The following is a 20,944-nucleotide window of genomic DNA, read 5'->3' as shown; positions in this document are numbered from 1 at the left end:
TCTTGGTGGAATCTTCTTTCTTTCTTCCTCTCTTGATGGAGCGAGATAGAAGCGAGAAAGGAGCTACATGGCTGACAGAACGGCAGAAAATAAGTCAGAGGTCTGAGGACAAGCAAGGAAGAGCTCCAGATAGAACCTGGTACGATGAAGGCCATAGAAAGAGCTAGCTAAGCTCCTTGACGGCGCGGTATTGTGAGCTCAAGAGGTGGTATAAACCGATGATAATATCCCAATTACTAGTTATCAGACTTAGGGTAATTATTGTAGTCTTCTAGACCTAATACTTTGGCTTGAAGCTCCTATTGTGAAGATGTCACACATTAGCTTTCTCATATTATCCAGATATACCTAGGCATCACCGATGAGGTCAAACTTACAAGTTTATATGCTGCTTGAATTTCATGCAGCCACTGTAGTTTGCAAAACGAGGGAAAGACTAGAACTGAAAATGAGCCATTGGTATGTATGCCGATTAAGGTCTTTCCAGACCCATGTTATGAAGCTCTAGAAAAGAAAGCCGACAAAGGGTTTCGTAGATAGCTGGGAGAATGAAGACAGAGGTCTGGGAATAAGCAAAAAAAAAAAAAAAAAAAAAAAAAAAAAAAAAATCACTCAGAGAGGAGCCCTGCAGAACCCTGAAGAAAGCTTCAGGAGGAGGTGGGAGAATGATGAGTTAAAAAAAGGTTGAGTGGAAAGGGACAGAAAGGGCGCTTATGTAGACGCCCCTTGGAGAGAAGAAAAATCTCTTCTTTGTTTGAAGTGCGCCCGACTATGAGGTACCTCGTAATTGCCCCAGAACAAAGCTCTGTCTCTGAGATATGCCCAGGGCAAACCGATATTGCGATTGGAAGCGGCTTTCATCTATGTTGGGACGACATGATAGAGGCAGGCAGACCGCTGATGGCTCAAGCAGGCTGTCATTTCCCATGTTCATCCAATGCAAGAGCAAATAGGTACTTGTATCACTAGTTATAATCAAAACGATCTTTATCCTGGAGCATCATAAAATCTGCGTGCTGCGTGCTGCATTTCTGTCGTGATATCTGAGTTCGGAGCTATCTCCGTAATACATACAAGCCAAAAAAGGAGTGATCGATTACTCGATGAGAAGAGATTTCGGTACCAAGATCGCTGGCCAAGGGCCAGTAAAGTAGATAGTATGATATAGAAGAAGAGGATAGATAGTTAGATACATTTCAATCGGTATAAAGAAACAAGAACAGGATCATTCTGAGAAGAAGCAACAAGAGACGGAAGAGAAAGAAAAAATGTACAAGAATAAAAAAAAACAAGAATCATGAAGACATCTTTGTGTTCGCACACATAAATCCCCTATAACTCAATCAGGATTGATTGGAAGGGTCTCTTTTTCTCTTTCTTCATCGTTTGACTCGAGGTCAGTAAACAAAATAAAGCAAACAAAACAAATCATTAAAATCATCAATCCATCCAGCCGTTATGTTATCAAATTTGGAGACAGAAAAGGAAAAACGCCGAAAGAATTGCAGAAAAACAACGCTTGCTAAAAATCGCCTCGCTAAAGTGCTGATACAAAACAGAAAAGACAAAACACAATAGTCATATCATCATGCAAGATTCGTATCATCTGACATGAACAAAGGAGATGGAGGGGATATATATATATGTATATGTATATGGAGGGAAGGGGAGGCGTCGAGCCACCGGCTATTCTTTTGTAGAAGCGTGCCGTCCGCTTTTTAGGGTTCTGTCGGTTCAATTGAGCTGCAAGTCGATGGAATGAGGTGCTAGGCCAGCCTAGCTTTGTTCACATCATTCAACTTGGTAATAGAAGAGGGGGGAAGTTCGAGAGAGGAAGTAAAGATCACTTCGTGGCACCACATTCGCGAACCATTCGTTGAAAATCACGGACAACCTTCTCCGGAACACGATCCCACATCAAAGACCTTGAATAGACTTCTGACGTTCTACCGCCATCGTTATTCCCGCGCATAGCCGCTAGAGCTTGCTGAAGGTTTGATGGCTGTTGTTGAGGTTTATCGCCAAAGTCCATGTTAGTGTTGTGGCTGTCGTCTTGGAAAGTGGTTAGAGCATTGTATTGTTCCGGGTTGAGAGCAAAGACTTGTTCGTTTTCTTGCTGTTTCGAGGGTAGTGCGAGATTCTTGTGGAGTTCGTCGAGAGTCGAGGCCTGAATAGTACTTCCTGAAGTCATATGGGCCATTTCAGCACCTGAGATGGTTGTAGGGAGATGCTGGATAGTAGAAGAAGATACATCAGCCGGGGCAGATGCGAGAACGGCTTTGAGGACATTGGCTGACTCGGCGCGGTATTCGTCTGAGAGTTGAGGAAGCGCGGCTGGTGAAGATAGAGAAGTACTATTCGATGCAATGAAGGCTCCAAACAGCAAACACATGTAGAATGCATTCCAGCTGAAAGGATAATCACTGTTCTGGTTGTTGAAGATCTTCTCTGCTTTCTCATTCTTGACGGGAACCATGGCTGTCATGTTGTCATTGTTGGCGTCGACTGGCGCACTCAAACCCTCAGCTTCAAGAGAGATATTGTTCACCAGAGACATTTCATCCCATGGACCGCTCTCCATATGGAGACTGTCAAACTCGCCGAACCCGTTTGTAGCAAACGCATTCGAGTGCTGCTTTCCCATCGACTTAAATTGCTGCTCCATCTTCTCCATGGTCTCGCGAAGAATGTTGTTCTTCTTGCGCAACTCTGCAGTCTCCAACGTGTGGACACGGATGAGTTCGTCCTTTTCCATTTGTAGACCTTCTATCCACTGCTGGAACTGTTGCTGAGCATTCATCCATTCAGTCTTTTCTCGGAGCAGCTCGCTTTCACGAATCTTCATGTTGTGCAGGGCTTCCTCGAGATCGGTGATGACTGTGGTGAATTGTTTCTTCTCTTCCTCCAGCTTCTCAGTGTGAAGCTTTTTTCGTTGGCGGGAGTCAAGTCTGCTAAATGTTAGTTTCCTTTGGCATAAAAGCAGTGATTGTAAGGGAAAGGCGTACGCTGCTTGTCTATTCCGAAGAAGACGCTTCTGCTGCTTAAGTTCCTTGATCTCTTCCTCATTGGTCGACTGCGCAATCAATTGGTCGATATTGCTCAAGGTACGCTCGGCAGGAATCTCAAACCGGGCATTCTTCTTGCGAATACCGTCACGACGAAGATGCAGATTCGAGTCCGTTCGATACGTTGGACTTCGAGCCGGTCGTCCATCCACCATCTCTCCCGTCTGCATCCAACCCTGACTTGACTGCGGAGACATGGCTACACTACCGGGAGCACCGAACATATTCCCCCTATACGAGGACATTTGACCAAAGTTGATGGCTGAGACGGGACCAACGGCACCACCCGAGAATGCGCCAGCAGAGCTTGCATCGTAATCCTGTGCGAACTGATCATATACAGGAGTTGGCGTACACGAACCAGAACCTCGGGACATAGGCCAAGCGGCCTGGTGTGTATAGGCAGCATTGCTCTGTGCAGTATCTAATCGCATGAATTGATTGCCCGAGTCGTACATGGGTATGGACGAAGGCACATGCGAATCTTGCCGAGAGGCATCAGGGTGCAGCGACGGGGCTACATGTGATTGATGTGGCTGTTGTTGCTGTGTAAAGTCACCCCAGACTGATTCTCGGTAGGACAGAGCATCTGCATGTTGATCATACGACGACCGTCGAGGATCGGATATGCCGGAGACATCTGGTGTGGAGTCGAGGATCTTATCGTCCAACACGCTCATCTCATCTTCCTCGCAGAAAGTGGGTTTTGGGTCTAATGTTGAGGAGGACTCTTGGTAGAATTCAAAGGGTTGTTGTGTAAATCGGGCCATGATATCTGTGTGCGGGGGTGTTGTGTAAGATCACGAATCGAAGCGAAAATGAGTATAAAAAGTGATGGCGCAAAAAAATATGTATATGCTAGATATTAGGAACAGAATAACGATATGTAAATGGATAATGTCAAGGTGAGAATGTGTGTCGAGAAGAAGACAAAAGATGCGATAGAAGAGGCGGTGTGGGTGGTTGATTGGTGGGGCAAAAGAAGAAAGACAAGAGAGTCTTTCTACAACAGTATGTAGGATAGAAGAGAAAAAGGAGTCAAAGGTCTCTGTATTCTAACAGACCCTTTGAAGTTGTATGTATGTGAATTGTTAAATGATCGATCGATAGTCGACGGGAACAGAATGGATCTGATATATAGTTATGACCTCCAAGCGACCAAACCATGGATAGTAGCAAAACTCGACTTGACCGTTTTGAGTCAAGTAGGTTTTGAGCCCAAAAGAGTCATTCAGCGAGAGTCACTGACTGAAACAGAAAAAGTCGTGAGCCTAGATCCAGTTAGGTAGAAAGGAAGATGGAAATTATGGGTCATGATTTCTCTTCTCTGATAGCGAACGGTAAGACGGGATGGACACTATTTTCGTGGAAGCCGAGCACCAGTGAGAAGAATCGAGTGGATAGAGACAGGAGAAGGTGAGAGAACATCACACTACACTGCACAACTGACAGTCGGCGGTCTGTGGGAGCCAGAAGCAAGGCGAGGAGTTGTTGGAGTATTCCGAGTTTGGCGGCGGGACGGTCATTGGATGCTTCGTTTTGGGCAGACGTGCAGCAGTAAGACCGTACCATTTCTTACCGAAAATCAGAGCATAAAAAAGCCGTTGTACCGTATTGCCCATACCGTACGGGTCTAGTCTGGAACCGTGTTAGAGTGGTCTTGATATACGCCGTGTTGCATCTGTCATTGGCTGTTGAGCCAAAAATCGGTGTATCAATACATAAAATACCTATTTTCCATTGGCTTATTTTTTTCAGGTAACCGCTCCTGTTCTTACCCTCATGTAAATTGATCTAATCTTTCAACATTATTATGCTCTATACAGTCTACACCGAGTCGTGGTGCCTAAGTCTGAATACTACCTTTATTGTTTGATATTCACAGTCCACAAATGATTCTTACAAAAACCGTCGCGGCATCCGGACCGGCGCTTCCATCATAATGGATGTCATGGCTCCAAGTTAGGCTCTCAGGCAATAAGCCATACAAACCAATTATCTGAATCATCACAAGCACCAGACTCAATCATTACTATAACCAAAACAGGCGGTCTCAACTGGCAGTCATGGTTCTAGACTGCTCAGAGTCTTGATGATGAATGGCGCCGGTAACCCTCGTAATCCTCCGTGTCCGACCTGAGCATATCTGAGCATATTCCTATTTTTCCCCCTTTCGGTGTTTGATCGTCTTGTCAGTTTGTGTGTAACTTATGAAAGAATGCTTAAATAGGAAGACGAATCTGGTCTAATTAGTGAATCGATAAGCAGTCAGATATTGCACTCCTGGCTAATCTCTGCGAACACCCATGACGTACACTATGTACTAATCACAACGCTCAAGTTATAGTAATGTTAGCATCGATATTATTATGAGCTGCCTTGTGAATGCTATCGCCATCACTGTCGAGTTGTCGAGTTGCCGTCATGGTCACAAGGAACATCGCCATCATTATATCGAGGTCATATTCCGTACCTAGACACTTACTAATCCGATTCTGTAATAAGTGCAGAATCTCAACAAATATCCAAAATAAGCTTAAAGTTCATTGTTCTAACTTTGTACGTGAAAAAAAAGAAAAAAAGAGTCATGTATGTGGACTTGAAGAAGCGCACTTGCCGATCAACTAACCGACAGAGTTCAACTTGAAGGTATGACCGACGGATGGATATGCATAAGTAATGATTTATGTGTATGTTTGACAAGATCTTCCTGTGATCATTATTTCCTTCAGCTGTGAACTCTATACGCCTACTAGGTAGGCAAGAAGGGACTCCCTATAGTTAGATTATGAGCATCAAGCGCAGTACGATGTACACTATATCACTTCTCCCTAACATTCTATACTATCCCATTCTCGGTACGTATCGTATCTATCGTGTAAGGTGACTTGACCTTGTCTTAATGAGCAAGTCTGCTGATAGTGACATTTCTCACCAGCCACGAGATTGCTCTTAACAGTCTCACCAATGGAACGGGTGACCCGTAACTTTGACGCTAACTTATTGAAAAATTCATTCGTAGCCAATCGTCTATATATTATGGAATTTTCCTGATTGGTCCGCCTGGCAAAGATCCACTAGAGAAAAAGGTCATGGTGTATGGCATGATTGGACACGAGACCTCGTTGCCGTTTTGCACGAGGGCGTTTTGATCAACATTCGACACTGTTTGATTTGGCGTGGAATTTGGTCACTTCGATTACCGTGGAAATTTTTGGCCTAACATGAGAATATTCTACGCGGAAGATACACACTCTGATGGACTATAATTATATTGAAGAACCATGGAGAGAGATGTAAAGAGACAAGTATGGATCAAGCAAAGGGCCGGCCCGCCATCCGTTGAGGGCCGAGCGGGGCATTCTCTCCGGTTGAGCCAATAGAAACACATCATCTCGATCTCCCAATGCATGACTAAAGCCACGGACCATTTTATGCAAATCTCCCCCTCTATAAGAATGATGTTACCCCTCCAAGTATCTACCCAATAGGAGGATATTGTCCATGTACTACAATAGATAGGTATGTGCACGCACGGAGGACTATCACGAATAGTTAGACTGTACGGTCGACTGTTCTGTTAGATGGAAGAATGGTTCCTCTCAGAATTAAACGAACTTCAAATCCCCCATCCAATAGATTCGGATCTTAACCTGGCAGCTCAGTTCACGATACCAGTACCCATATCTCGCATTGATTGTCCACTAATCCGTCAGAATCAAAAGATTAGAGACTGCATCCCAAACCCGAGCTAATCCCTTTTCCCTCACTAGTCGAATTCCTCTGGTTGAGTTTTTGACGAGAAGAGCCAAATTTTACCTTTTTCCGTAGGTCCTGTCCATTGACTGGACTATGGAATATGTGACTAGGGGCGTGACTAGACTGGGCTAGTAGTAGTTCGACGTTAAATCTCCAACCAATCCGATCCGATTGTCTCGTCTCATAAGGCAGCAGTAATAAAGATAATTCCATTGCTGTAGTGAGGCAAACCTGACACTTGGGCGTTTATGTTGGTACCTTGGGAACCGGCCTCGTGGAACGGAACCCCCTGTCCTAGGTTTTTTCTCGGATTATGTGATATACGATCATGATGACGGTTTTGAGAAGACGAGTCATATTCTCCGATATACTCGATTGACTGTCCGTAGAAAGCTGAGAAAAAGAGTCAATTAGTCAACGATCGAGATCTTGATATCAGCCCATTGTAGTCCTTGAATTCCTAGGAGTACGGCTCATCTTCCCATCACCAAACATACCATCTCCAATCGACATCAACACGCCGAATATAATCGCCATTCGACCTTGATGACAATCCATTGATCTGATCAGTCTATCGATTAGCTTAGACTAATTCTCAGGGCGCGGAATGAAGAGATGTACATCCGGCCTTTGAATTCGAACCGTTTCGTGGACCCTCTAAAGAGTAGTTGTATCTCTTGAATGGTTGATACTAAAGCATAAGGATCCATCTAACCCTTCAATTGGATTGAAGTTATAGCTTCCCCATTTGGTTCATAGCTTTCGTTGTTCGTGCTTGAATTGATATCTTCGGATAGATGATGATGATGCTGCATTGTCAACGATAGAGGGGCCAATTGTACCAAGTCAATTGTTCGCTGACCTACTCAAAAGCACCACTCTCAGAGGAAAAAGAAATAATCTTCCTTGGCAAGACAAATAACCAAGTTGCACTCCCGAGCCTTGAAAGTTGGAACTGCAGTATGCCCCATTCTATCATATTCCTTGCCCTAACTTGCTTCCGATACAATACGTCCGTACGAACCTCGGAAGCAAAACGTAATTTTCTGTGCTTAATATTCGAATCAAGTACATGCGTTTGAAGTAGATAATTATAGCATTATTTCATCAATCTAGGCGGTATGTTTCAAATTGATAACTTGGAATTTGAAGGTTTTGTGTTTTACTGCCCGATTAAGGCTGACCGCTATAATGACTCATTGACTCTATTCAGCTCAGATGGCATCATTTTGTTAAGACTTTTGATGAAGTGGATTTTGCTGACTTTCTGATCAAGAGGAGAATTTTGTTATAATTGCTTTATCATTCTTTTTTAAAACTTAGAATTGCTGTCTTGATTGTATAAAATGCTGCTGTTGGATGTTTGAATGGGATAGAAAAAGCCCTAATTTCCTATTTAGTCAAAGTCGGTACCCTCTTCAAAATTTTACTACGCCAAGACCGCTGAGACCTCTCTTAAGGTACTAAGAGAACAATGGCTATCACGTTGAAATTGCAGCAAGATAATGAATGGAGTCAGTCTTGGCTAGGAAAAAGTAGCAACTATCCTGGGTATCTTTAGATATAGCAGACAGGATAATTTTTTCCCAAAAAGGAAATCATTTCAACGTCCAGGAATCTCTGAGATCAATTCATTGCATTATCACATGCTCCAGGCGTCATGACATCAAGAAACTACATCAAGCCATACCACCTGTGCATAAGCAGTCTTTGGTCAATTGATGACATTGATAATCAGATTCCAAAATTGTTGCCCAACACCACCACCATTTCCCCAAGCATGTACACTCAATCAGTCTATCAACAAGTGACTCACACCTTTCTGCTAACTATAGGATTTACCATGCAATCAGTACATACGAACCAAGTCAAACCTATGTACAGCTAGATACATTTGTCCAACACATAAATCTGTAACAGACCGGCAATCACCTCGACCCACATGGTGAATTTGTTTCATGTACATAGTTAACTACCTAAGTAACTAAGTTATGTATGCAGTCATTCATGTGTGTACGCAACATATGTATGTATGCATGTAGTCGGCCGAATAAATCCATTGATGGATTGACATACATTTTACATGTGCTTATCTAGTCAGGTACGTGGCATATGTGATTTGTGTGAGGGCCCCATCTCTTTGGGAACTTTGGAAAGTGTGAGTCATACTTTTTTTCTCGGGGGAGAGGTGGTTTCGGTGTCGGAGGGGTTTCGCTCGTAAAGAAAAGAAAAGTTGAGGAACTTGTTGAGAGGTGAGAGAGGTGGTCTTGGGAAGGTGTTGAGGCCTTAGGCATGTTTTGTTTATTGCATGGCTAAGTCTGGGCACCAAATGTCTCATCAATGTTCGAATGAGAAGGGTTACTGTATGGAAACGATTGACGATAACTAGTCATGATTTTGGTACAGGGAGTCATATACATGAGCACTTGAGGAGGCAATGACTAGCTCATGTCCATTGAGATGGTCACCACTGCAGTAGGTTTGAGAAGCATATATAGCTGTTGAAACCTCTGAAATGCTTGAAGAATAGGGAGGCGACGCCTGTTATTATCAGGTCACATATTAGATTACCTACCTGCCGAACGTGCTCGTCGAAATACCTACCGGACGAGAAAGGTACAACAGCTTTTTGAAATTCAAGATCAGAGGATACCGCACGATCTATATAGATACCTTTTCAACACTTGCGATCTCATAAGCTGGACTAGACCTATCTTGAGGTATTAATCATTTGACCTCACGCCATCCGTTACGAAACAACTCCATTTGGTAGCAGCAGATATTGGAATAGAGAAGCATAGTGGCATCATGAACCCATCACTGATCCAGCGGCGGGCAGTCTTGACAACTACGAACCTACATATCTACCTGGGCTGCAGTCACATCATGAATACCAAACTCAATAAGAATATCTCCATTCAATTCATCGACCTCAAAGCTAACTACTTATACACAAAAACAAAACCCGCGCCACGCTCGAACGGCACCTCAAGAACTAAATAAAAGACAATTCCTTCACTATCCAGATGCAAGTCAAGAGGTATCTGATTATTCAAAAATCCTAGCGATGCTGATAACATAATAACCGAAGGAAGAATGCTTGTAACGCCGAGTTTATAGGCAATGCAATCATATCATATTGACTGTATGTATAAACCACTGGAAGTCCAGGCGTAATTGCAAAGAGGACTTCCGAGTACCGACCCATGATACGTGAATGTTCTACGCCTCTGTAGTCCTGATACTGTACATGTTAGTTTCAGAGGGGGTGAGAAAGGACAGAATCAAAAATGGACAAAATCCTGTTGCCCCGAAAGTTCTTTATCGTCAGTACCACCCTCGACGAACTCCACCATGGGCTCATCCTCATCCGAGTTAAGCTCATCAGAATCAACGTCATCCGAGTCGATTTCATCGTACTCTTCTTCTTCGCTGGAGACATCCTCCTCGTCTTCGCCAGGTGTTGTTTCAGACTTGTTGGCAATAGTTTTTCTAAGTTGACCTGCACGGTCAACATGAGGTAAGGTGCATTTCTTCTTCTTGCAACTTCCTGTGTTGGCATAATCCGGGCACTCATAAACATGACGATCAGTGCATTCTGCGCCCTTTTCGCAGTAACCCAGTATTGCGAACGCGCGGCAGACTGGCGCGCCAGGCGTGACGCGAACATGCGTATAGCGACATTCAGGATTTGAGCAGCGGCCTCGAAGGAAATGGACACAAACAGGGGACCTATGAGGTGACGGCTCATGCGAGAGATCACAACTATCTCCTGAGGGGCATTTACCAGTCTGTAGAAAGTCTTTGCAGATTGACACTTTGTTCGCGTCGTGAATATATGGGCAATCGGGTCCTTTGTAGCATGATCCTAAAAGATGAAAATCAGGTCAGTATCAGAAAGACATCTACATACTATATCTTGTCGACACCAAGTTGAGTTGTGTAATAGGAGAGAATCGGGTACCCGTTCGAGAGAATCGCTTGCACAGTTCATTTTTCTTCTTGATTTTGCTCGGTTTCCTGTGTGTATTTGAGTTGTAGCATGATCTCTGCAAGAAAGGATCGGATACGCACCTCTTAGCCACCACGGCGCCCAAACGATGGAGGTTACCTTTCTTGCTGCGAACAAAGGTCACCCCCCCAACGACCACTTTTTTCGGTGTAGCATTGGCGTTTTTAGGGTCATCTAATACATCGTCAATAAATGAGCAAACAGCCACCGAACTTTTTGCCGACGCACTGTTTTGTCTGATCAATTTGCTTCCACCCCGTACAACTTGAAAAGGCGCATCATGTATGTAAATTTGATAAAACGAAGGTTGAGTTGCAACGCCATTCGGCCCTGGAACAGAAGCAACGTGTGCATTGCGAACTCCTTGCGCGTATCGCATGACCTTGGCCTCTTCAGCTTTCGCCCTCCTTTCACGCTTCGTCTTCTCGGTTTCTGCAATAGCTTTCGTTCGTGCTTGGGCTTCCTTGTCATAGATGGATGAGTTGATTAGTTGCATGTGACGGTCTCGTTTGGCAACCCATCCATTTGCACTCCCTGATGGCGGTGTTGCGTTGTCGACTGTCTCAGATGTTGGTGTTTTCGATGCATCGGTTGTATTGTTGAGGATCAAGGTGCGGTTCCTATGAGTCACTGGACGGCGCGTAGCTCCTCGTCCGCGGTAAGGAGCCCATCCTGCGCGAGGATGGCGCGAATGATAATTTGAGGGAGGTCCTGATTGACGTTGATTCTTGTGTTGGTTGATTTGACCTGGGCACATTAAACAACTTAGCCATATGGTCTCAACTTCGCTTTTCATGATCGATAAACTCACCAGCTAGCTGGCCAATCTTTGCTAGAAGCTCTTGTTCTTCTGTCATGCTGTAGCTGACGATTTGGCTGTTGATGAGGTGAAGTTGGAAGATTGATGATGTGGTCTTGGAAACTGCCGCCACTTTCTCATTTGGTGTTCACCCTGGGTCACGTGCCAGATGCTGGTATTCACAAGACCAGCAAAAAGTCAATAAAAGGAGGTGATGGCTTAGAATTTATTTTCAAGGAATCCATTATTTTTACATATTAGCGAACTGTTCTCTGTAATTAATTACCGGTGGTGATTGTAAGGGCCTCTCGAAGCTGACTTGATCAAGACTACTATGATATTGTACTTGAAAGGTCTATATGATTAAGATAGAACGGTGCTCATAGTGACCGTTTCGGATATTGTACAGGAGCCTTTCTTCGCCAGGCTCAAGAGTTAAATAGCAAATAACACCATCGCAAAAGTCAAAAGCGCCTCCATGCATCAAGAAAACTTCAAGAAATAATGATCAGACATTCTCAAACTGCACATCCTCATCTTCGTCACCTCCCATTTCCTCATCCGGATCATTTTTGATAGCACCGTTCTCCTCGCCGGCCTGCCCGAGAATGATATTTGCATAATTCGCTTCTCTGGCTTCCGGTTTGAGTTCCCACGTCATTGCAAAGTCACCAGTCCTGACGAGATGAGCGACCATCTCCAAAGTCTCTTTGAGATATTGTTCAGGCTGATTCGTCCTGGCTTTGATATCTGCGAATTTCCAGTGAGAGTACTCGCGAAATAGGCCAAAGATCTCGTCCAAAAGTACGTTTCGCTCGCGACGGGTGGCTTTATTCTCTTGTGTGCGAGCTTTGGCGGGTTTGGCTTGTTGCTATTAATTGTTAGTGAAGGAGTTCTTAAGGGTGATTTAGCAGAGTTAACTTACCACAAATCCACCAACAGTTCCAGCAGCAACTTCTCTGACATTTGGTCCCTTGTGTTGTCTGAGATCAATAAGGCGAACCTTTTCTCTTGGCTCAAGCGCTTTCAAGGCTTTGGCTTCAGATATGCGCTGATACTCTGCGTTCTCGACTGGCATGCAGTTAAACTCATCTGCGACCTTTCCGACAAGTGCGGTTTGCTCTGTAAGAAGTCAGAATAGCAATCTACACTGCGCAATATCAAACAACGACTCACTAGGTATTGTCTTTCGCACATAAGGCTCCCATTTCCTCTTGGTCGCCTTCTTTCGCGCCTCCCGTTTCATCGACTCGTAGAGCATAGAGCGCGTCTCGCCAAACATCTCATCAACTTTATTCTTATGGCCAGGTAAATCTTTCTCGCTGAAAATATAGCTATTCTGGACGGCGAATGAACCGCTTTTGGGATCCACATTCTGTCGCTGTAGAATGTAGTCTTTCGGGATATCTTTGCTGTTCGGATCATCATTTAATCGTAGACTGATCTGTAATCCAAATCCAATTAGAACCAATTAGTGACCTGCTGAAAGGATACGACGCACCCTTTTTATATCATGAGGCTCGCCTTCTACTCGGACGGTACCAATCTGAATCTCCTCATCATCATCCAATTGCGACCAGTATTTCCACAAATCCGTCGGTATCCTCGTCAACCACACATTCTGTCCTGCCTGCGTAAAGTCCAAGTCTCCTGCATCTTCATAGAGATCATCATCGGATAATGCGCCTGGGAGGCCTTCCTTGCTATCTGGGTCTGGTTTGATGAACGATGTAGTTCCGGGTTCTTGCTTAACGGGCGCGGCCATGGTTCGCCGCCGCGTAGTGTATAGTCGAGCGCACGCAGAATGAATCGCTAGTTGGACTGTACAGAAACGAGTAAATCTGTACGGTATTGCTATGCGCAGTCGATGATAGCAAAGGGTAGCTGTGTATGACTTGACAGTGAGGTTCTTCAGCAATGAGCGGGTTTGAGCTCCATTGTCGGTGGGGCGAAGACGGCGCGGGCGGTGAAAGTCGTTTTACTATCAACCATGAGATCATTGTTAACTTCTTACTGTCTCATATATTGTTCAAGTCCTTAGGAGAATTATATTGCCAAAATTAAATATATTCTATTCTCAAGCTGGGTATGAGATCACCTAGCTGTAGCGTCCAAACCCGAACTATGAGAGAGTTACACTGTTTTATGAATTATGGAGATTCCGCATCGAGAACAGTATTTGAAAACCAGCTAGAATCTTAACAAATAACTTAATGTAGAAGCATAATAGTGAGGACTCATAAGTTTAGTTTGCTGGATATGAAGATGTGCGGAGAAAATTGGATGCCTTATCGATAAGTGCTTAACATTGTCAGCTCCGCCCACCAACCAGTCCTACACAGTTCCCCTCACGACCTTGACCCTGTCCATCCCACGTGAGACGCCTACGTCAACTAATATTGAGCACAAGATTTTGTCACCATCACCAGCTTATGGCCTCGCAAAAAGTAGCCTCCGCTCTCGCGGAGATCGAATCCTCACCCAGCCAAGCAACCAAATCACAACTGTACAACGACCTATTAGGCAAAATCGTCAGCACCTCCACAGGCCACGAACTCTCGCAAGACCTGATATACTACCTCGACTCCATCCTCAGCGAAAACGTCAGCGTCGTTGCCGCACGACCCCTCCTCGACTCCTTCATCAATGTCCTCCGCGACCTTTCCCCCGCCATCAAAATCAAAGTCGGTCAACATGCCGTGACGCTCTTACAGTCTCGATCCGCATCTGTCGAGGAGCAGGACTCGAATATTCGCGAAATACTGGCCGATGCATACGAGGTAGAGGAGGAATATAGTGCGGCTGCGCGAGTACTACAGGGTATTCATCTGGACAGTTCTCAGCGACTCATTACAGATGCGGCAAAGACGCGAATGTGGATTCGTATACTTAGACTATACTTGGAAGAAGACGATACGACGAATGCGGAATCGTTCTTGAACAGAATCAAAAATCTGCCGAGTAAGATTGAGGATCCGGAGTTGAAGTTGCATTTTCAACTTTCGCAGGCGCGTATTCTGGATGCCCGCCGTCGTTTTCTGGACGCTAGCCAGGAATATTTTAATGTCAGTCTGGCGTCTGGTGTCGATGAGAGTGATCGACTTCATGCTCTCTCGGCGGCAATCATCTGCGCCGTCCTTGCGCCTGCAGGACCACAACGATCACGCACACTGGCACGCCTCTACAAGGATGACCGTGCAACCTCCGTCGACGTCTTTGCTATCCTAGAAAAAATGCATCTAGACCGATTACTAACACCAGATGAAGTCACCGCCTTTTCCCAGAAACTACAACCGCATCAACTTGCCAAAACTGCCGATGGCTCGACCGTACTGGACAAAGCTGTAATTGAACACAATCTCGTAGCCGCTAGCAGACTCTACGAGAATATCAAAACCGATGCCTTGGGAGCCATCCTCGCACTCAAAGATTCCAGCGATGAAACAGCAGGCGAAAAGGCAGAGGCATACGCTGCTCGGATGGTGGAACAAGGTCGCTTGAAAGGTAGTATTGATCAGATTGATGGTATTATTTACTTTGATTCGGATATCTCGGGCGTTGAGAATACGGGGACCATGGGAAGGAATATACGGCTTTGGGATGCTGGGATTGAGAGTGTCACGGAGGATGTTGAGAGGGTAGCTGCCAATGTGGCGGATGCATTTCCGGTGAGTCTGTGCAGTTCGTATCTGGAGTTGTCTAAGCTAATTCGTGAACGATGCCAGGAGCTTGCTATTTCTCAGATGGTCCATTGATGGGAATTGATGGGAATTGATGGGAACAAGAAGCCTGGAACTTAACCGACGGTTACTAGATAGACAGGTCGCTTGTATGATACCAAGCAGCTTCTGATTATTCCACCACTAATGAATCTACAATCGTTATCCGAATAAGGTTATCGACCGTCAAGCTTTCTAAGACTGATCTCGACGAATTAGTACTGGCGTGTGGATGTAGTTGATCGATCTTCAATAGCCGAAACCTGGAGATGTGATTCCGGAAGCTGGAATCCATTCATGGAATCCGACAACAAATGATCTTTTCTCTCCTCTTTAGGGCAATATAGCTCTAGAAGCTTGGGATGATAGTTCTGCCAGTCGGTCAATATCCATCAATCAGAATGCTCAGAAGTCGCCGAACGTAGTCAATACAGTAGAATGTGCAATACATCAATAGCCGACCATCAATCCTGCTCATAGAGTCAATAATTTCTATAGTCGTCACGACTAAATACAATTCTGCGCGATCGATATATGCATATATAGAAGGAACAGAAATCAAACAACTGACAATAACAGCCACGGCTTGCACTGCTCAACACCTCGCTATAATTTAAGCCGAGGCATCTTGACCGAAACGGGTATAGGCTGGATATCCTCCTAAGTGGAACCCGAGCGCGTTCCAGTTTAGCTTCATGTTAACCGATCTTGTATCATACAAACAAATTCGATACAACAAGTAAATAAAAATGAACTATTGTACTGACTTGTTGAGGTCAAGCTGGAATAAATGCATGGAAGTGATTGGTTGTTTCAGAATGTAGGGTGCTGTCTGACTAAGAGCACATGACGATGACGTCGAGGACTTTCACATGTGAAAGTGAGGGTTTGAGGAGATACTCTATAGTACTATGTATGATCTGGAAAAATACTTTATAGATATCTGTTTAGTTGATAATATTCAAGGCTGATCCTACATGAGTATAGCTAGTTAGTCGGAAGGTAGATGTTTGCATGTGATGCTTTCATTCGTTCCAAGTTCTTGCTTGTTACGGGTCCTACTGTAGGTATACTGTGCGGATTCAACAGACAACAACTAGTCAAGTAACCGGAAATAGCACCGGACACTGCTTAAAGCCAAAATAATAGAACATTATTCAACTAAGCAGTAAACAGTGAAATAACTAAAATCCCCACGTGAGAGAATTGGCAACATGGGAGCTCGGATTGGCCCCCGGGCTGTCGCCGTGGATCTCGATTTTACCTCGGCCGAGTGACCGACCACAGCCGTTCGGTTCTCATTCTTTCCTTTCTTAAGAACAACATCCTCTCTCCTTTCTCTCCTCCTGTCTTCTCACTATCTACATCTCTTCCTTTTATTCCTTCTGTGATACCCAATACTTTTTCTGAATATCAACCATGGCTCCCAGGGTCATTGTCGTCGGTGGTGGATGTAAGTTGTCATCACCTGTTCCCCCAGATTTGCGTCCCCGCAAAAGTTTCCAATGCCTGGCTAACAGACTACGCGCAGTGTCCGGTCTCAGTGCCGCCCACACCGTTTATTTGAATGGTGGAAATGTCCTCGTTTTGGACAAGCAGAGTGAGTTGTCTATCCACCTTCAGTTTATGGTCAATCTAACGTTGCATAGGCTTCTTCGGTGGTAACTCTACAAAAGCTACATCCGGTATCAACGGTGCTCTCACCCGAACACAGACCGATCTCGGTATTCAAGACAGCGTCAAACAATTCTACGAAGATACCCTCAAATCCGCTCGGGACAAGGCTCGTCCTGATTTGATCAAGGTTCTGACCTACAAGTCTGCTGCGGCTGTTGAGTGGTTGCAGGATGTTTTTAACCTTGATCTTACTTTGGTTTCTCGACTTGGGTATGTCTGCTCTGTGCTCTTCTGACTGGTTATTTTGAGAAGCTAATTATGTAGTGGTCACTCCTTCCCTCGTACCCACCGTGGTCACGATGCCAAATTCCCCGGCATGGCCATCACATACGCCCTCATGCAACGATTAGAAGAATTGACCGAGTCTGAGCCCGAGCGTGTTCAAGTCATCAAGAAGGCGCGCGTCACCGCCGTCAACAAGGAAGGTAACCACGTTACCGGTGTTACATACGAACTCAACGGCGAGACTCACACTGCCGATGGTGTTGTCATCTTGGCTACTGGTGGTTACGCTGCCGATTTCACCGAAGACTCCTTGTTGAAGAAACACCGTCCCGATACCTACGGTCTGTCCAGTACCAACGGTACCCATGCCACTGGTGACGGTCAGAAGATGTTGATGGCTATTGGTGCCAATGGTATCGACATGGACAAGGTCCAGGTCCACCCTACTGGTCTCATTGACCCCAAAGATCCTACCTCCAAGTGGAAGTTCTTGGCTGCCGAAGCTCTTCGTGGTGAAGGTGGTCTCTTATTGAACTCGGACGGTGAGCGATTCTCTGACGAGTTGGGCCACCGTGACTACGTGTCTGGTCAGATGTGGAAGGAGAAGGAGAAGGGCAAATGGCCCATCCGCTTGGTCCTCAACAGCAAGGCTTCCAACGTCCTTGACTTCCACACTCGCCACTACTCTGGTCGTGGATTGATGAAGAAGATGACCGGAAAGGAATTGGCCAAGGAGATTGGCTGTGGTGAAGCCGCTCTTAAGAAGACCTTTGATGACTACAACCTTATTGCAGAGGGCAAGAAGAAGGATCCCTGGAACAAGAAGTTCTTCCACAACCTTCCTTTCAGCATCGATGACACTTTCCACGTTGCCTTGATGGAGCCCGTCCTCCACTTTACCATGGGTGGTATTGAGATTAACGACAAGGCTCAAGTCTTGAACTCTGAGAAGAAGCCCTTTGACGGCCTCTATGCCTGTGGTGAGTTGGCCGGTGGTGTCCACGGTGCCAATCGTCTCGGTGGTTCGTCTTTGCTTGGTTGCGTTGTCTACGGTCGTGTTGCCGGTGACAGCGCCAGCCAATACCTCTTCCAGAAGGTTTTGTCAGGTGGTGCTTCCACTGCCCAGCAGCGTCTGGGCCAAATTTCCTTGCACATTGATCCTTCCACCCCTGGAAAGATTTCCGTGGAGTGGAACGGCTCTTCTGAAGGCAAAGATCCAGCCTCTGCTCGTGTTGAAGCTTCTACCGCTGCCGCAGCTCCTGCGCCCTCCGCCCCCTCCAAGTCTGCCACCCCCGCAGCGAAGGATGTCTCTGAATTCAAAGTCCCCGAGAAGGAATTCACCATGGAAGAAGTCGCCAAGCATAATAAGAAGGATGACCTCTGGATTGTTGTCAAGGGTGTTGTCATGGACGTGACCAACTGGTTGGATGAGCATCCTGGCGGCGCACAAGCTTTGTTCAGCCACATGGGTCGTGATGCCTCTGAAGGTATTTTATTTTCTCTTTTGTTTCATTCTACATGATCATAACTAATTCGTATACAGAATTCGAGATGCTTCACGACGACGAAGTCATCCCCAAATACGCCTCAGAAATTGTCATTGGACGCGTCAAGGGCCAAAAACCTCGTCTCGAATTCTAAAAAAAGAAAAAATTAAACTTTATAAAAATCCCACCAAAACAATAGATGGGCAAGACTTTTATTCTATGTAATGATGGATATTTATTCATTTAAAGGAGTCTAGCTATCATGTCTGTATATTTATGAATGGATCATTTCAGTCTCTTGCTTAAGTATCATTATACCTAATCGTACCTAGCTATTTTAAGTATGGTTATAAACGAGCCATATGCCTCAAAATCATCTTCAACCTCTTCACAGCCGGTCCATCCTCATCTTCCTTTCCGGCAGCCTCCTTCTCTTTGATTTCAGCAGCCGCAGCCTCCAATGCAGGTCTGAGATACCCCCAAACATCATCGGAATACTGCTCATCGACATGTACCCATTCCTCTGCGCCGACAAGGTTTGTGAGTACCTCGTCTCTCAAATTTTCGTCGCTGCTGATTCCGTGATTGGTGTCCATGTGCTGGGATAGGAATGAGTCGATATCTGGAATTAAACTGTAGGGCGTTATTCTCTTCGTTTTATTTTCTTCTTGATTTTGGGTTTGGTGTTGTAGGCGAAAAGATTCGAGAATTTTTAGTTCAGCGGGTGATAAGCCCGGATCTATAGGGAATCCGTCCATGTCCAAAGGGTCATCAGCCCCGAAAGTGAAATCGTAGCCGTCCATGTTCTGACTATCCTGATCGTCCCATGTACTCAATCCAGGCTGAAAGCTTGGATCAGAGAGAAGAGAAACTACTTCCGCTCCATCTTTTTCATTCCTTTCTACCCCATTGATGACCGAAGAATTGTGTACCGAGGATGTTGACCCTGATGAAGATAATCTCTTCGTCGGCGTTGAGTTTGTTGTCGTTGATGATGAGTGGTAACTCCCCTGCCGAGAAGCGTTTATCCATGCTATTTCGTATTCGTTGAAATGCGTTGAGTCGTATTCGAATTCATTTATATCTGCATAGTCATGGTTTTCGAAGGTTTGTTTGGCTTTTCCTTTTCCTTTGGTTTCTGAGAACTCGTCAGGTAGTGAGTGGAAACGGCCGGTGTTTTGGAATGAGTTGATTTCCAATGGGTCAAGGACAACTCCTGATGATGTACTGGGATGAGTAGATCCAGATCGGAAGGCTTCAGCATCATGGTCATAGATCCCGTCTGAGGGCGATGAGCTGGCGCCGTCCCTCCTCCTCGCATTCTCCAGATATGTGGATGACGAAGCCGAGGCTGATGCTGATGCATAGCCTTTATTATTATTGCCACTATTCAGTGCATGCGCAAGATCTGATGGTAGTGTTCCTGCGCTTGGTTTTGTGAGCGCGTCTTGAATCAAGGAGGTAGCTGAGTTTTTGACTCGATTTAGTATTGAAGGTTCTGAGGGATTCTTGGTTGTGGTTTCTGAGGATGATGGTGGGTGGTCGTCTTTTGTTGGGTCTGATCTTGCTGGTGGATTAGTTTTATCTGGGTTGGATGACATGGCTGATTATTTTATAATCTTCTGGGGGGTTGTTATGTTCATTCTTCTTTTGTAGAATGTCTGGTATGCCCCAGGTGAAAAAGTGTTGTTGTTCATGGTCTGGTCGGATATATTTGATGGATGTAGTTCCTCGGCTACGGTAGAGACCTGTTTGGTTACCTATCATATGATAGCTTGCTCTTTATTCTTTTTAATATTAACTTTTCTGTAAATAATTCCCTACTGTACAGATTTCATTTTTGATACTGCAGTTTAATATTCCTATACTGTATCCTAGAGTCTGGACTCTGGCATGGGGCTCATTGCCGACCAGATGCTCAGGAGGTACCTAGGTAACCCGAGTCATAAATATAAGGAATAGTAATATTAAGAAGATGATGAACTGCAGTGATTGAACAGACCAAGGCGAGAATAGTCCATTGAATGTCACCCCTCAGTACTCGTACTCCTAAGACAGGTATGTCGATGTCCGAATGCAGCTATATTATCCTATCCTGGCTAGGTAGCATCCAGTCTGTTCCATCTGCCAGAAACAAGATAGTCATGCCATAGAGTTAGACAGATCATAGAGCAAAGTCAACTAAACAAGTAAAAGTGATG

General features: G+C 45.0%; 6 protein-coding genes across 6 annotated transcripts, besides 2 other annotated features; 2 read left to right on the top strand and 4 right to left on the bottom strand.

Moving 5' to 3' along the window:
• Nucleotides 1–574: 574 nt before the first annotated feature.
• Nucleotides 575–608: a microsatellite.
• Nucleotides 609–1,028: 420 nt separating this feature from the next.
• TSTA_058790 (bZIP transcription factor, putative) lies at nt 1,029–3,995 on the bottom strand. Its single transcript, XM_002487457.1, has 2 exons — nt 3,006–3,995; nt 1,029–2,948 (listed from the first exon to the last, which is right to left on the bottom strand). Exons 1-2 carry the CDS (start codon nt 3,833–3,835, stop codon nt 1,844–1,846), a joined length of 1,935 nt encoding a protein of 644 aa, XP_002487502.1. The 5' UTR covers nt 3,836–3,995; the 3' UTR covers nt 1,029–1,843.
• Nucleotides 1,635–1,658: a microsatellite.
• Nucleotides 3,996–9,716: 5,721 nt separating the features above from the next.
• TSTA_058780 (CCCH zinc finger protein) lies at nt 9,717–11,936 on the bottom strand. The gene is made up of 5 exons (XM_002487456.1): nt 11,648–11,936; nt 11,065–11,583; nt 10,899–11,010; nt 10,789–10,844; nt 9,717–10,692 (listed from the first exon to the last, which is right to left on the bottom strand). Exons 1-5 carry the CDS (start codon nt 11,691–11,693, stop codon nt 10,109–10,111), a joined length of 1,317 nt encoding a protein of 438 aa, XP_002487501.1. The 5' UTR covers nt 11,694–11,936; the 3' UTR covers nt 9,717–10,108.
• Nucleotides 11,937–11,951: 15 nt separating this feature from the next.
• TSTA_058770 (transcription initiation factor iif, beta subunit) lies at nt 11,952–13,540 on the bottom strand. Its single transcript, XM_002487455.1, has 4 exons — nt 13,137–13,540; nt 12,812–13,079; nt 12,561–12,757; nt 11,952–12,506 (listed from the first exon to the last, which is right to left on the bottom strand). Exons 1-4 carry the CDS (start codon nt 13,398–13,400, stop codon nt 12,144–12,146), a joined length of 1,092 nt encoding a protein of 363 aa, XP_002487500.1. The 5' UTR covers nt 13,401–13,540; the 3' UTR covers nt 11,952–12,143.
• Nucleotides 13,541–14,036: 496 nt separating this feature from the next.
• On the top strand, nt 14,037–15,551 carry TSTA_058760 (COP9 signalosome subunit CsnD). Its single transcript, XM_002487454.1, has 2 exons — nt 14,037–15,303; nt 15,361–15,551. The coding sequence occupies exons 1-2, from the start codon at nt 14,068–14,070 to the stop codon at nt 15,388–15,390; spliced, it is 1,266 nt and encodes a 421-aa protein (XP_002487499.1). The 5' UTR covers nt 14,037–14,067; the 3' UTR covers nt 15,391–15,551.
• A 1,222-nt stretch (nt 15,552–16,773) lies between these two features.
• TSTA_058750 (fumarate reductase Osm1, putative) lies at nt 16,774–19,626 on the top strand (the record flags this gene model as incomplete). The annotated part of the gene is made up of 5 exons (XM_002487453.1): nt 16,774–16,807; nt 16,886–16,954; nt 17,004–17,241; nt 17,296–18,743; nt 18,800–19,626. The coding sequence occupies 5 exons, from the start codon at nt 16,774–16,776 to the stop codon at nt 18,895–18,897; spliced, it is 1,887 nt and encodes a 628-aa protein (XP_002487498.1). The 3' UTR covers nt 18,898–19,626.
• TSTA_058740 (uncharacterized protein) lies at nt 19,018–20,416 on the bottom strand (the record flags this gene model as incomplete). The annotated part of the gene is made up of 2 exons (XM_002487452.1): nt 19,099–20,416; nt 19,018–19,061 (listed from the first exon to the last, which is right to left on the bottom strand). Exons 1-2 carry the CDS (start codon nt 20,342–20,344, stop codon nt 19,018–19,020), a joined length of 1,290 nt encoding a protein of 429 aa, XP_002487497.1. The 5' UTR covers nt 20,345–20,416.
• Nucleotides 20,417–20,944: the final 528 nt, after the last annotated feature.

This window comes from Talaromyces stipitatus, genomic scaffold, assembly GCF_000003125.1.
Source record: "Talaromyces stipitatus ATCC 10500 scf_1105507295487 genomic scaffold, whole genome shotgun sequence".
NCBI classification, from domain to species: Eukaryota; Fungi; Ascomycota; class Eurotiomycetes; order Eurotiales; family Trichocomaceae; genus Talaromyces; species Talaromyces stipitatus.
This window is presented reverse-complemented; position numbering and strand designations above follow the sequence as displayed.